Here is a 14,613-nt window from a genome sequence, read left to right as displayed (position 1 = left end):
CGAGCGGCCCCCAGCAGCCCCGGCCCTCGCCCTGGCCCGGGCTCCCGGTTGAGCTTGCCGCCCAGGCCCGGCGCTCTGGAGCCCGGCTTTGGGCGGAGAAGGAGTGCGACTCCAGAATAGAAGTAGATTCACGTGGGTTAGACTCCAGCCCTGACGTTTAATTAGCGTCTTTTTCAGCTCCCACACTTGAAGAGTACCTGTTATTTCTTTTCTTTTACTCACAATACACTGTGAGCCAGGAGTGCTTGCCTGAGCTGCCGAACCTCTCCTTAGAAGTCAATCACTTCGGAGGCCTGACAAACACTCCTGCGAGCCTGCCCTGCGGGGACCGCAGTGCTCGGCAGGTGAGGGGCTGCCCCAGAGGCGGCCGGGAGTCCATGGGGAGAGCAGGTGCCTCCCCCCAAACACGCCCAGCTTCCAGGCTGCCCACTCTCCCCATCCCTGGACGTGGCACCTCTCAAAGCGGTATGGAAGTCTAAAGAACTCCCAACCACTTGCCTCTGGAAGCAGCAAGGAGGGAGCCCGGCAGAGTCTTTGGTGTCACAGCTGGGGGCATCTGTGGCCACCTGGCCCACGTGGGGGGCGGCGGGGCGCGGACCAGGGCCGGCGGGCGGGATGGCCCCACAGCCACAGCCTCGCACCTCAAGTAGCAAAAAAGTAAAAGGAGGGTATAAAGTGGGGGCCTGGACTAGTCTTGGAAGTTGGGGACCCACTTCTAGGCAGAGATTGTGATCGGTGGGACAAGGCAGGGTGAGTCACGTGTGGAAGTTCCCAGACAGAGAAAAATGTCTGTGCTGGTCCCCTAAGGCAAGAGGGAGCTGGGAACCTCTGAGGAATGGAACAAAGTATCTATCACATCCATTCCTTTTTCTGTGTCTTGCTGCCACTGTCCTGTCAAGCCTCTTGGCTCCTTCCCTTCCAGTCCACCTTATTGGATGCCACCAGGTTAATCTCCAGAAAATATGGCTTGGATCGTAGCACCCACTTATCCAGAAGCGGCTGGGGTCTCCTGTGGCCTTGAGCACTATGGCCCCTACTGTCCCCTTATTTTCCTCTTGTGGTCTCAGTTTAGCCACATGGGGCCACTCGCCCTCCTGCGGACATACCCAGGCTTTCCTGCCCCTGGCATCCATGCTCCTGCCTGAAATTGCCCCTTTGCATACCCATTAAGGCCTGTAAACATCCTACCGATACTTCAGGATCCTCCCCAGATGCTGCTTCTCCACGAAACCTCTTGACATGAGCACCCCAACTCTCCCAGCGTTTGTACCCGCCTGGGGCACGGGCCAGTTAGCAGTTGTAACCGATGTGCTGGAAGCCAACAATGGCTTGGGCTGGAGGCTGGGGGAATCGAGCTGAAGGTCAAGGACGGGCCCCTCCCAGGGAGGTGCAAGAAGGCTAGTGTACTAATTTAGCCCTCACCTCTCGCTGTGCATGTCCTGAAGACCTTCCCTCCACCCCATCCTCACCTGCCTCCCTGGCCCCTTGAGTGAGGTCTGGGCTTGCTCTTGCCTCACTGAGCTTAGTGTCTGGAGGGTCTTAGTGTCCAGCTGCATTTACCTCTTTATCCCTGGAACTGCCTGAAAGGTGGGGCCATGTGTGCAATGTGAACTTGGGGTTCAGAGACCTGGGTTTGAACCCAGCCCTTCCATCTGTTAATGTCTTATTCTTAGGCATATTATTTAATCTTTCTGACCTTCTACTTCCATAGAGACACTAAGACCATCCCTTTTTAGGGATGCTGTGAAGGCCAAAGGAGATCGTGTCATGGGCTAGAAGCATAGTAATTACTTATTTTAGGAGCTGCCAAGATAGTGGTGACTTTCCTGTCTGGAATAAACCTTAATTTGATTCTTTTAATCACACTGGGGTAGAAGTTTGGGGTTCTGAGACAGAGGCCCTGGCATTTAAAGTCTTCTTCCCTCCCTCCTCAAACAGTTGAGCAGTGTTTAGGCATTACTCACGCCGCGACTCCCCTGGTGAAGGTGGACTCATATCACATTTGACCCATTCCTGGGCCCTGAGCTGATGTAGCTCACCTGTTGAAGGGGCAGACCCAAAGGGCCATGTCCACCCACAGCCAAACCCCTCGGACCCGCCTTAGAGAGGAGAGATCCTCTATCCCTTTAGTTATGCACCTGGAATGGAGCTGTGAGCACTGGGTCACATCCCTCGCCAAGGTGTGTGAAATTTCTGAGGAAAGTCTCTTTTTGTTCGGGAACTGGGCTTGCTATCTGACATCGGGAGTCAGGCCTCTCTGCAAATTCTGACCCTATGACCTATCAAATGTGACACCCTAGGCCAGCTGCTTAATTTCTGACTCTCAGTGTTCTCGTCGATACATAGGGATAGAGTTATTAAATACAAAAATGTATCTAAAACACTTTGGGGGCATTCCCTGCCCAGTGAAATACCTGTTTATTCACCCAGCATAGATGTTCTGATTGCCTACTGCATCGCAAGGATGGTTCTGGGCGTGCAGAAACGTGGACCATAATTTCTGCCCTGCAGAGCTTACGTTCCAGTACCGGTGAGAGATAGGCTACGGCAAAAGCGGGGCAGGGGCCGGCGGACGTTTAGCAGGACTACCCTAGGTGTTCTGCTGAGAATATTCTCTACGGGAATATGGGGGGAAACGGTGATGCCAGTTGGAAGCATCCGCAATAATCCAAGCGAGAGATGTTGGGGCTTGGCCCACTTGCCCGTAGTGGAGTTGCTGGAGAGGGGGTTGGGCTCTGGATAGGGTTGGAAGCCAGGCTGTATAGGGTTTCCTGGCAGGGTGGGGAGTGGGAGGGTGAGGGAAGTTAAGGGTGGTACCAAAGTTTTTGGCTTGAGCAATTGGAAGAATGAGAGGTGGGAGACTGTGGGCCTGGTGTAGGTTTGTGGGGTGGGATCAGAAGTACTGTTTTGGACACGTTACCTTGGGAGACCGACTAGACGCCCAAGGGGAGGTGTTGGAAGGCAGCTGGCTATGAGTCTGGGGCTCAGAAGAATGAGCTGGGCTGGAGACATCAGTTTGGGAGGCACGGCGCTGGGATGGGATTTAAAGTTGGGGGAATGGGAGAGATGCCCAAGGGATTCAGCGTGGATTGAGTTGATATGGGAGCCAAGGACAGAGTCGTGGGTTCTCCAGCCAGAGCTCAGGTAAATGTAAATACTCACGTGACAGACACTGTAATGTTTGTTTCTCTCCCTCTTTATTCTTCTGAATGAATAGTAAGAGCCTCTTTCTTTTCAAATCATCTATCAATCTATCACCTGTCATCTGTCATCAATCTATTATCAATCATTGATCTATTAACTATCTGTTATCTACTTATTATCTATTGACTGTTATCAATCTATTAACTATCTCTCTGTTATCTATCTACCTCTCTCTTCTATCATCTGTCTGTCTGTCTGTCATCTACTGTCTATCCATCTCTGAATCTTCTTGCAGTCATATACTTCGTATGCCAGGACTCTGTCTTATTTAAAAAATGCTGACTCGAGTCTCTTTTCAAATATATATTTAGCCTTGTTTACTATCACACCAGATGTATCAAATGTATATTAACAATCTTTTGCAGTTTGTTTACTTGGAGCTCCAGATCTGGCTCCCCTGTTTTCCCCAATTCCTGGAAAAGTACACCGGTAGGGAATCTTAGGTGGTCCTCATGGATGAAAGGGAACTCACGCAACTGAGGCCTTAAGAACTGAGGCCTAGGGGCTCCTGGGGGGCTCAGTTGGTTATGCGGTTGCCATCTGCTCAGGTCATGATCTCAGGGTCCTGGATTGAGCCCCTCATCCAGCTCCCTGCTCAGTGAGAACCTGCTTCTTCCTCTCCCTCTGCTGCTCCCCCCCCCCCCGGCCCCCTGCTCCTGCAGGGAGAGAGCTCTCGCTCTCAAATAAATAAATAAAATCTTAAAAAAAAAAAACAAAGACTGAGGCCTAGTCCCTGGCGTCAAGCTGGTGGTCAGTCTCATTCATCTTTCCACATGCAGATCTTGAGGCAATGAAAAAACACAAACACCAACAAACAAAAAAATCATCAGCTGCAAAAGACACATTTAGAGTTCTGAGTCTGAGGTCAGCCAGGACTGGGGGAACCCGCCCCCAGTCCCAGGGCTCCCTCACCACTGTGCCCAGTCTCCTCTGCTCACCGGGGACAGCCAGCAGAGAAGTCACCTGCTTCCTCGGTATGCAAAACACCTTGTAGCTGGATACAATGTGTTTTAGGAAGTTCTGTTCCGTTCCGTGGAAGTCCGTGTTCCTCCGAAGCTGCTGGAGCTGTTACCAGAGACTGGGCTGTGAGGCAGTGCTGTGTCTTCTGGAGTTTCATGAGTACATTTAAATGTTAGATGCAAATCACACATAATATTAACTCTACCTGCAAAGAGCAAAGGGGAGAGTTGACCACCTTGAGGCTTTCTTCCAGATAGAGGAGCCCTGTTGCCAGTATGCAGACCGCGTGATGGCTTCTCGTGGCCTTGGCCAAGCCGGATGGAAGTGAAAACATGGTGGTGTGAAGGTAAAGGAGCTCTTCTCCTCACAGAAGGTAGCTTCCCAAGAGCTCACCTGCTCTCTGCAGCTCTGCCCTGTCCTCAGGTGGGGCCAGACAGCCCAGGCAGACGGCACTCAGCCTCCTCTGGAGGTGCCAAATTCTATTAGCAGGAGAGAGTCCTACTTCCATACTTACCTCTCTAATCACCAGCACCAGCAAGTGGATTAATTAAAATGCACATGCAAATACATTAGGTACAAACACAGCATCCCTCTTCACATGCAAATGCAATCACTAGGTACCAAGATGATTTGCATAATGGCAAAGAAGAAGGAATTTTTTATAATGTGGCTTTTGGGATGAAAACTTAAATTCACATGCGTCATATGTAATCTGAGCCCGTCTGGCACCAAGAGAGTTCTCTGTCCTGCTCCTCAGCAGACAAGTTCTCTAGGACCCAGGGCATTGCCCCCAGGAAGCCCTCCTTGGCCACACCACCACCCACGCTCTCTGCTCCCTTCGTCCCTCCCCTCAGTACGCTTGTCCGGTATCAGGGTTTGGTCACCACTTTGCACTTGTTCACACTGCTTTGAGAGTGCTTTCCTTGTGGGCTTGAACCTGGAAAAGTGCCCTGTCCTCCTCATGCCCACCTGTGCAGAGCTGACAAGAAGCTCGACACGGGAAGGGGCCTCTGAGACCATCTAAGGACACCTCCTCACCATTCAGTCACGAGACTGAGTCCCTGACTGGAGAGATGAGCTGTGTGCATGGCAACACCAATATTAGTTGGTGTCAGAGCCGGAGCTAGAAGGAGGCCAGCCCTGAGGAAGTGCCCAGAGACGCGGCAAGGTGGTCGGGCAGGGATGTCTCCTTCCCTCGGGACATCAGTGCTTCCCCACTTGGCCTCAAGGTGCTGTGAGTCTCTGGAGAGATGCTTGTTATTAACTCACAGAACAAAATTCAGGTGCTATTTGCCAGGCGAGGGCTGGAAAGTTCCAGAGCCCACAGAAGGCACATCTCCTGCCTTAAAGGATTCTAAATTGGAGATTGCTAACATTTTTTGGTTATGAGAACTATTTTACATCAAAAAAATATTTAGGGTCTCCCTTCACACAACAGAAGTTGTGTGAGAGTGGACGTTAATGGAGAAGATAAACTAGCAGAGGGGCGCCTGGGTGGCTTAGTTGGTTGAGCGGCCAACTCTTGATTTCTGCTCAGGTCATGATCTCGGGGTCCTGGATGGAGCCCTGCATGGGGCTCCCTGCTCAGCATGGAGTCTGCTTGAGGATTCTCGCTCTCTCTGCCCCTCCCCCTGCTTGCACTCTCTCTCTCTCTCAAATAAATAAACCAAATATATATATATAAAGAATAGCAGAAAGTACTGTGAATCTAGTACAGCACATACATTTCAAAAATAGCTTATCTTTGTGACAGCATATTTTTTTAGCCCACGGGCCATGCTTGGTGTGCCTTTGGATCTGTGGACTCGCCAACAGCTCCACTGTGCTCAGGGGCGTATCATTTAGAGTTCCTGCGCTAGAGAGAGCCTCTGGCCTAGAGTCTATAGTTCCTGGTTTGTTCAGGAGGCTCAGACAGCTGCTAACCAGCCCTGGTGGTCTTTCCCCCAGTCATCCTATCGGTGAGTCTGGAGCAGGACCAGGACTGGGGAGATGGGGGGATGGGAGAGTTCCAGAACATTGGGTCATTTCTCAGAAGGATGTGGATGTTGGGCCCAGAGCATTGGCAAGTGGCTAATAATAACAGTTATAAATTGCTATTTATGAAATAGCATAAACTGAGCACAAGGAGAGGAGATAGATGTTCAGGTGGCTAGGATATGGATGCGGACAGATCTCGCCCATATAAAACCCAGGGCTTCATGTTCTCCAGTCTCTGCATTGAGTCACATTGTAAGAAGCAAATTCTAGCGGACAAAAGTAATTAAACGGGAATCCCAGTGTTTACTGGCATTTCTCAAACAGCATCAAGTGATAGAATCAAGCCACAGTAAAATCTGCCACTGTTCCCCTTTCCTTCACCCACACTCTGTGGCCCCCCTTAGAAGCTCTCACTTGGCAAATATTCCAGAGTGTTCCCTGAGACGTCAGTGTTTTTGCTGCACTTTCCCCTGCCTTGCCTCTCCTCGGCCTGAGATCTTTACCAGGCCGATAGATTTAACCTCTCTCACATCGGGTTTTGCTTCTCCTCTGCCCGGTATGCCGGGTCTCCGCCGTGGAGGACCGGCCTGGGGCTGGCCCAGTGGGCGAGAACCTGTCGCGCTGCCTTCTCCCTCTCTGGTGCAGACTCTCTCTCCCTCCATTAGTCCTAACTGCCATGCAAAAATCCAGACAATGGGTGGGCAGAGACAGAGCTCTCTCAGACCAGGGCTGAGGAAATGCTGAGCAAAATTCTCCAAGGTAGGTGGGGGCCGAGGAGGTGGAGAAAGAAGGACAGAGCCTGGGAACACTGGCCCACTGACGCGCCGATAAATCTGGCTCTAGTCACACACATCCCATCACTTCATCTTCACCAAACCCCGCGAAGGAGATGGAACCAACCTCGTGTTATACGGGAGGAGACGAGACTCAGAGGTTAACCAGGTCGGTAAGATGTTTGGAGGCAAAGCCCCGAGTTTGTCCAGGAGCCCTCATCCAAACTGTTCTGTGGTTTCCTGGTATGGTCCTGGGTGCTTTCTGATCATCCCTTGACCATTTTCCTAGTTCAACTTGAGGACATCAGGCATTTGGTTTGCTTAGACTGAGATTTCCATACTATAGATCCACGCTATCGTATGGTGGTTCTGAAAGAAAATGCCATTTTTCTCCAGGTATTTTATACACACTCTGGCCACACCGGCCTTTCTCCCACTTTCAAGGGCTTGGTTTGCCCTTGAAAGTCTTCAGAACCCGTACCTGCCACCCATCCCAGGCTCTGCTGGGCAGGACTGGAGCTAGCTAAAGATGCCCACGTTGCTGGTTCCACACAGGAGGGAAGAGAAAAGTTAGGTACCTCTTAGAGGCTGAATTTTGTTCCCCCCAAAATTCATATGTTGAAATCCTAACCCCTAGAATTCTGACTCTATTTGAAGATAGGGTCTTTAAAGAGGTAATTAAATTGCAGTGAGGTCACTGGTGTGGGTCCTAATACAATATGACTGGTGTCCTTGTAAGAAGAGATCAGAACACAGACACGTACAGAGGGAAGACCATGTGAGGACACAGAGAGAAAACAACCTCTGTGAGCCAAGGGGAGAGGCCTCAGAAGAAGCCAGCCCTGCGGACACCTCGATCCTGGACTTCCAGCCTCCACGGTTGTAAGGAAATACATTTCTGTTGTGTAAGCCTCCCAGCCTGTGGTACTGGGTTCTGGCAGCCCCAGCAAGTGAATATAGTGCCCTTCTTTGGATTTGACAGAGGCCCGTACCCTAGAACTGATTCCATGGGAGTCTGACAGAACCAAGAAGAGCCCTAGGGCCTGCCTATGCACCTCAGGGGTTGGGGGACAGCCTGCCCCAAATCTCATTATTTGGAGTTTCCTCTCCTCTAGACCACAGTAGTACCTGTGAGAAAGTTCAGCTCAGAAGTGGCTGCCAAGCATCTGAAGAGTGATGGGAAGGAGTGAGTCCCAGCAGGCTCTCCCAGACCAGCTAAAGTATGGCTCACAGACAGTAGTGTCAGCGTCATTGGGGAGTGGGTTAGAAATGCAGACTCTTAGGCCCTGCCCCACATCTGTTGAATCAGACTCTCTACTTTCACAAGAGGATTCGTATGCACAGTAAGATTTGAGAAGCACTGCTTCTGATCCATAGCCCTTTGGCTCTCATGCCGGCTCAAGTCATTAGTGACCTGTGTACCTCTCTTGTCTCCTCCACACACCTGGACGGCCCAGGCCAGAGGACCCAGGGCAGTGCTGCTCAATCCGAGCCACACACTGAGATCCCTCGGGGAGCCTGTAAGGCTCTTGATGCTGAGGTCAGCTCTGGGCCAAAGAAATGAGAAGCTCTGCAGGGAGTAGGGGCAAGCCCAGGCCACTATATTTTTTAAAGCTCCTCAAATGCTTCCAATTTGTGGATATGTTTGAAATTGTACCAATTATCTTGCCTCATAACAGCCCCCAAATTCATGGCTTAAAACAATAATCATTTATTTAGTTCATAATTCTCCAGGTTAGCACTTTGGGCTGGGGTCTGCTAGGCAGTTCCTCTGGTTGCCGCTGGGCCCACTCATGGGTCTCCAGGAGACCCATGGGCCAAGGAGAGGAGCTCAGGAGAGTGGCTCAGCCTCTGGGGGATGTTGCAGGGCAAGGAACGGGGTGTGTGAGGGCTGGGCCTTATTTCCTCAGCCATCCATAAGTCCAACCTATGCTTGTTCACATGGCACCTCCATAGAGGAGAAAGAAGGATCTAGGCTCAGAACTGGCACTCTGTGGCTTCCACTATTGTCTTTTGGCTGAAACGGGTCATAAGTCCAGCCCAGATTCAAAGGATGGGGCGATTGATGCCAACATCCTAAAGGGAGTTGCTGTAGAGTCCCATTACAGAAGGCCCAGACATGAGAAGGCATGGAGAAGGGTGGCCATTTTTGCAGGCTGCCATATTGGACTGACAAGGACTCGCTCCTCAGCCAAGCTCTAGCTGGGCTCTGCTAAGCCTTCTTTCAACTAGGCCTTGTTTTTGGCTCTGTCTTTGGCCTGCTTGAGTGAGTGCAATTTTAGCAAGAACCCTTCCCAGCCAGTTCAGGGAGGAACACCCCCTCCACCACCCCCTACCCCGGCCCCGACCCTTGATGTGTGCTCAAGTTTCTCCCGACCACCTCCATCTTTGATACCTCACCAAGTTCCTGTTAGTGACTGTCCACCCTCCCTCTTGCCCTGCCTGTTGGCCACAAGTCCCCAGAAGGCCCTGTTGGATTTGGAACAGTGCTCAGCCTCTCCCCTCTCATGCAGTAACTAGATTCAAGTCTTTCTTTCTATGTTTAGGAAGAGTCTGATGCAATTTCTCTTTAACAGGACCCCTGAGGTAGAGGAGTGTCCCCCCCTTCCTTCCTCTCCCGTCCCCTCACTCGGCTGCTTCGAACCGGCCTGAGCTCACCCCAGTTCTTACTAGTGCTTTGCAGGTTGAAGGTGGTTTGAGGCAGTGCTGTGTGGAGCATCATGGTGGCTTGTGTTGAAAGTCCAGAAGTCTCCTTGTAAACAAAAAGAATGTTCCCTGGACCTCCCTTAAGCCGAATGTCTCCTCTCATAGAAGAGGATTATGACACCTACCTAGCAGGATTGCAAAGCTTAACTAAAACAGCTGTTAAATCTTCTGGTTCACAGGCAGTGAGTCAATTGGGTTTCTTCCCTTATAGACAAATCTCACTAATTGGGATTTACTAGGGCAAAGGCCAGTGTGAATGAACATAAAGTCTAACTGTGGAATTTTCCCTCCAAGCTGGTTGTATTCTCCCAACCATGGAGCAACCAGCCAAATATTCCCTGCGAGACCGAGTTCCTTGGAGATCTGCAAAGACAAATAGCATCACCACAGTTGGTGGAAATGGAGATTTAAAGATCTGAAAGTGGTTTCTTCTCCTTTCGATCCTGCGTGCGTCTTACTGCCAGTTGCAACTACACACAGTAGGCTCTTACCGCATGTTTGGTGCAATGGCAGGATTGCTGCAATCCCTTTTCCTGTGGGCAGTATTAACAGGTGCAAAAATACCAGTGAATCGCGCCATGCACGGAGGGCTTCCTAGAATCTCCCTCACCAAATGTGCACACAACCCCAAGAGGTGGGAATTATCCAGCCTCCATGGATGAGGTTTTGGACTCAGAAAGGTGAAGTGACCTTCTGAGGCTTGTGAAGGAAGCAGTGCAGATGCTGGATGCCCACCCAGGCCTCTGTCTGCTTTCAGACGCCTCTCCTGGGCCCCTCTCTGGACTCATAATATGGCTAACTGGGGGCTCCAGGTGACCGAGGTTCACGGTGGTCATGGCCAGAGGCAGTAGGAGCCTGCCCTCGAGATGTGTGTGCAGAAGGGATGTGGACCTTACCATTAAGGGTTGGGGGACAGCGTTGGCACATGAAGAGGGCTCCCAGACGTGCCCATGGGGGTGTTTGCAATTTTGTCAGGGGACCCGTAATGGCAAGCCCCTGGGCCAGCCCGGTGTTTCCTGCCTCTAACTCAGCTTTGTCCCTTCGGTGCTATTAATGCCTCTTAACTGTGAAAGATTTCCTATAAGCTGGGCCTGACATTTTGAAAGTCTGAGATTGGTAATTGGGCCTTTTTTCTGCCAGACTCAGGCTGTGCTGCAGTGCATTTCTCCTCAGCTTGATAATTTCTGCCCAAATCCCAGGCTCCTCCAGATCCTGGGGCCTGCCAAAAATGTGTATCTGAGGGCAGGCAGGCCCCTCGCAGAAACCAGAGCCTGCCAGAAAATGCTGTTCCTGGAGCACTGCCTACAAGTTAGTGGGGAGGGGTAGAGTAAGGGAATTCTTAAACCTGAGGTTTCCAGCTAGGATCCATGGACTTTCTGGCTGGGGGAGGGGCATGTGGATGGGTTTCAGAAGGTTCCTAAACTTCTTGAAATTGTGCACAAATTTTTGGTGGCGAGGGTCTGAAATTTTTATCAGATTCTCAATAAGGCCATGAACCCACAAAGAGTTTAAGAATCCCTAGTGTAAAAGACAGGGAATGGAGAACTGGGGACGGTTAGAGGCAACAGGGGTGTTGATTCCGGGGAAGAACAAGAGGTTGAAATGGATTTTAGTAACTCTGAAGTTTTGTTTTTGTAATAAAACTGTTTCTTAATGATACAATTCCTTGAGACATCCAGGGTGCCCTGCGCTGATTCACTCAGCCCTGGTACCGGCCCATCGAGGTAGATATCACATCCTTATTCTACAGATAAGGAAGCAGGTGCTCAGAGAGGTTAGGTGACTCGTCTGAGGTCACAAAGCTAACAATGGTGACATCAGGATTGGAATATGGTTTTATCTGCTTCCAGAAGACAAAAAAGATGTGCAGTAGGAGAAGCTAATTAGGAGTGCGGATAAACTTTCTCCACATGGTTGGCTATATGTTGGGATGGTAGTGAAGGGCTTCTAAAGTTTTACTACTCCTAGCGATGTTCAATTTTTTCTTTCATTTTGTGGCATTCAAGACTTTTAAAATTATTTATTTGTTTGTTTATTTATTTATTTAGAGAGGGAGAGAGAGGTGGGGGGAGGTGGGCAGAGGGAGAGGGAGAGACAATCTTAAGCAGACTTCATGCCCAGCGAGGAGCCCGATGTGGGGCTCAATCTCATGACCCTGAGATCATGACCTGAGCCAAAACCAAGAGTCGGAGGCTTAACTGACTGAGCCACCCCGGTGCCCCAAGACTTTTTTTTAAGTACTGTTGCATAAATTACTTTATTTAGGTCTTCCGAGCCCCCTGTACAGGACAGAGGGTAGATATTAGTTCCTGCATGTTGGCCACACTTGCCAGGATCCTGTGATGAGCGGGCAGCAGCCCCAGGTTGTCTGGCTCCGTCTGCCCGAGGGTCTTCTTGTACTCAGCCCGGTGAGGCCCCTGCGTGGCCATGACCGGCTGGACCGGTGGACCCCTGGGAACCCTTCTGACTTACGAGCTCCAGAACTCAAAAACTGGTTGCAGCCTTTGGGGGTTTCAGCAATCAGTGATGTCTGCCATTTGTGTTTTCCTCCGAACGTTCTTTTCTTTCTGCAAGAAGAAAGAAAAAAAAAAAAACAATTTCATGAAAAAGAAAAAGAAAACATTTTTTGTTATAACCCATGGTATCATAAAAGAAGGGACCTCAGACCCAATATCAGAGAGACACAGAATGGGGGCGGGCCCCGCAAGCTGAGCAGCAGTACCGCCATTGGCACAAACCACCCCGCAGGGCGGCAGATGAAATGCAGGTCTGCTTTGGGTGGTTCTAGGAGCTGGTGGGTGAGGTGCAGCATTTCCTAACAGCTGACCTGGGGCAAGGTTGAGTTAATGTGTATATGTGTGTGCATATGAGAGTGTGCATGTGTGTGTGCGTGTGCACGTGCACTTGTAGGCGGCAGGATGAAGGGTGTGAGGCGGGTAGGGTGCAAGATAGAAGGAGGTCCCTACCGCCAGGATCCTGCAAGTACAGGGTGGGCCCCAAGGGCGGGGACCCCCTTCCCTCACTTGCCTCCCCCTGGGTCTGGGCCCGCACCTGGGTGCAGGGGCATTAAAGGCCCCGGTGTCCATTTCTGGCTCATAACAGTCAACGAACAGAATGATGACTTAAACATCCTTTTCCCTCTAGGAGGAACAGTCGGTGCGTGGGGTGCAGTTGGAGCGAGCGTGTGCAGTGGCCCGTCCTGCAGCTGCGCAGGTGGACATGAGCACCCCCCCCCGCCCCCACGAGGAAGCCATCCCACCAGTGGTCGTGCTTTGTAGCGTGGGCTCCAACAGGACCACTGGCTGAAGACGGCTGCCTAAGGAACACTCGAGCAGGAATTGCAGAAGACCATGAGAACTACTTGCCTCGTGGCCTTCTTGATCAAGTCAGCAAGCCGCCTGGAGCTAATCAAAATTCTGTCAGAGCGCTTTGAGCGTCTCCAGTACTTCGGGAACCAGTATGAAGAAGAAAGCACGCATTTCATTCTGGCTTTTCATTTGTTGGGGATAAATATTATTCACGAAGGTTTTGTTTGCAGAGCTCGAGAAACTTCTATCTTGTTGAGAAACAAAGTGTGAAAAAATTTTTTTAAAATGAGCCAGTTTAATTTTTCAAGTGCAAAGTATCGTCATTTCCAACATCAAGTCATCCAAGCAGGTTTTGATGCCATAATACGTGTTAACATTAAATCTGCGTTTAATACACAGTCGGGCCCCAAACCACACATGTGAGACTGGGATGTCTTAAAAATTCCTGAGGGGATTCCTAAGTCATCTGCTGTGAAAGGAAGAGTCCAGCCTTTGGTGCCAGACAGGTCTGGCTTGGAAATCCTTGCAGGCCACTCTGTGAGCAAGCTTCTCAGCCCTGTTTGCCTCGGTTTGCCCATCTGTAACCACAGGGCTATAAGAAGTAAATGAGTGTTTATATAAGGTGGTGGCTGAATAGATGGGGTCTTCCCAGGGGTGGCCATTTATTAGGTCTGGGCTCAACTGTCTTCCTTGAAACCAATTTAGTTGCCTTCCCCTCACTTGCCCCATGCGCCAAGCTGCCTGCTGACTTACTACGCTGTGTTTATCGTGTTAATACCCTCGTCGTGGTCCCACACGATCTCACCCAGGCATCTGTTTTACTGTCTGCTCCTGTATCGGAATGTGAGGTCTGGGGGAGAGGGTGCAGGGAGCCCTTCTGCTGTTTTCTGCACCATTTCTTCTCCTAGGTTTAACATAGCCTGATATGTAATACATGCTCAATAAATATTTGTTGAATGAATGTGGAATGACTTTCTTTTTTAAAAGATTTTATTTATTGATTTATTTTAGGGAGAGCAAGAGTGAGCATGGGTGGGGCGAGAGGCAGAAGGGGAAGGAGGGGAGAGGGAGAGAATCTTAAGCAGACTCCACGCTGAGCATGGAGCCCGCCGTGGGGCTCGATCTCGCGACTCTGAGATCATGACCTGAGCTGAAACCAAGAGTTGGATGCTTAACCAACTGAGCCACCCAGGCGCCCCTGGAATGACTTTCTAACTCTTTTCCTTCATTCATAACGGGCTGTGCCAGTCACCTCATCTCTCCATGTTTTAGTTTCTGCATTTGTCACAGAAGCCAATTGGTCTAGATTGGCACTTGGCGAACGGGCACAGCCTGCGGGCCAGATTTGGCCCACCGTTGTTTTTGTGAATAAAGTTTTATTGGAACCCAGCCATGCTCCTTTGTTTACATATTGTCTGTGCCTGCTTTTTGGGCCACACCAGGGGAGGTGAGCAGCTGCTGAGACAGTAAAGCTCGCAAGCCTGAAATAGTTACTATCTGCCCCTTTATAGAACCAGTTCGCCCTTTCTTGCCTAGCTGAACTCTGAGACCTTTACACTCCTGATGCTCTGAATCTTCTGTGGAACACCCACACCATGTTCACTGCCCTGTTTAATAACAAATAGCTCACTGATTTTCTGGAACTTCTTTCAAGTTTCATGTGAGGCCATGAATCGACCTTGGCT

General features: G+C 50.4%; 1 protein-coding gene across 11 annotated transcripts in view; it reads left to right on the top strand.

The window, feature by feature from the left end:
* Window positions 1-13,860, top strand: part of TMPRSS5 (transmembrane serine protease 5) — a 105,321-nt gene extending 91,461 nt beyond the window's left edge. For 8 of the 11 annotated variants that reach the window (XM_027581484.2, XM_035723157.1, XM_027581481.2 and 5 more), the window contains one exon: window positions 12,765-13,860. In XM_027581484.2, the coding sequence (XP_027437285.2) occupies window positions 12,765-12,926 (162 nt within the window). In that variant the 3' untranslated portion in view covers window positions 12,927-13,860. Of the gene's footprint in view, window positions 1-4,417; window positions 4,511-12,764 lie in introns of those variants that run through there. The other 3 variants (XM_027581486.2, XR_003517678.2, XM_035723159.1) reach the window with 3 other exon arrangements.
* The last annotated feature ends 753 nt before the right edge of the window (window positions 13,861-14,613 follow it).

The sequence above is a fragment of the Zalophus californianus genome, chromosome 11 (assembly GCF_009762305.2).
Source record: "Zalophus californianus isolate mZalCal1 chromosome 11, mZalCal1.pri.v2, whole genome shotgun sequence".
NCBI classification, from domain to species: Eukaryota; Metazoa; Chordata; class Mammalia; order Carnivora; family Otariidae; genus Zalophus; species Zalophus californianus.
Note: the sequence above shows the minus strand (reverse complement) of the source record. Positions and strands in the feature narration are given on the sequence as shown.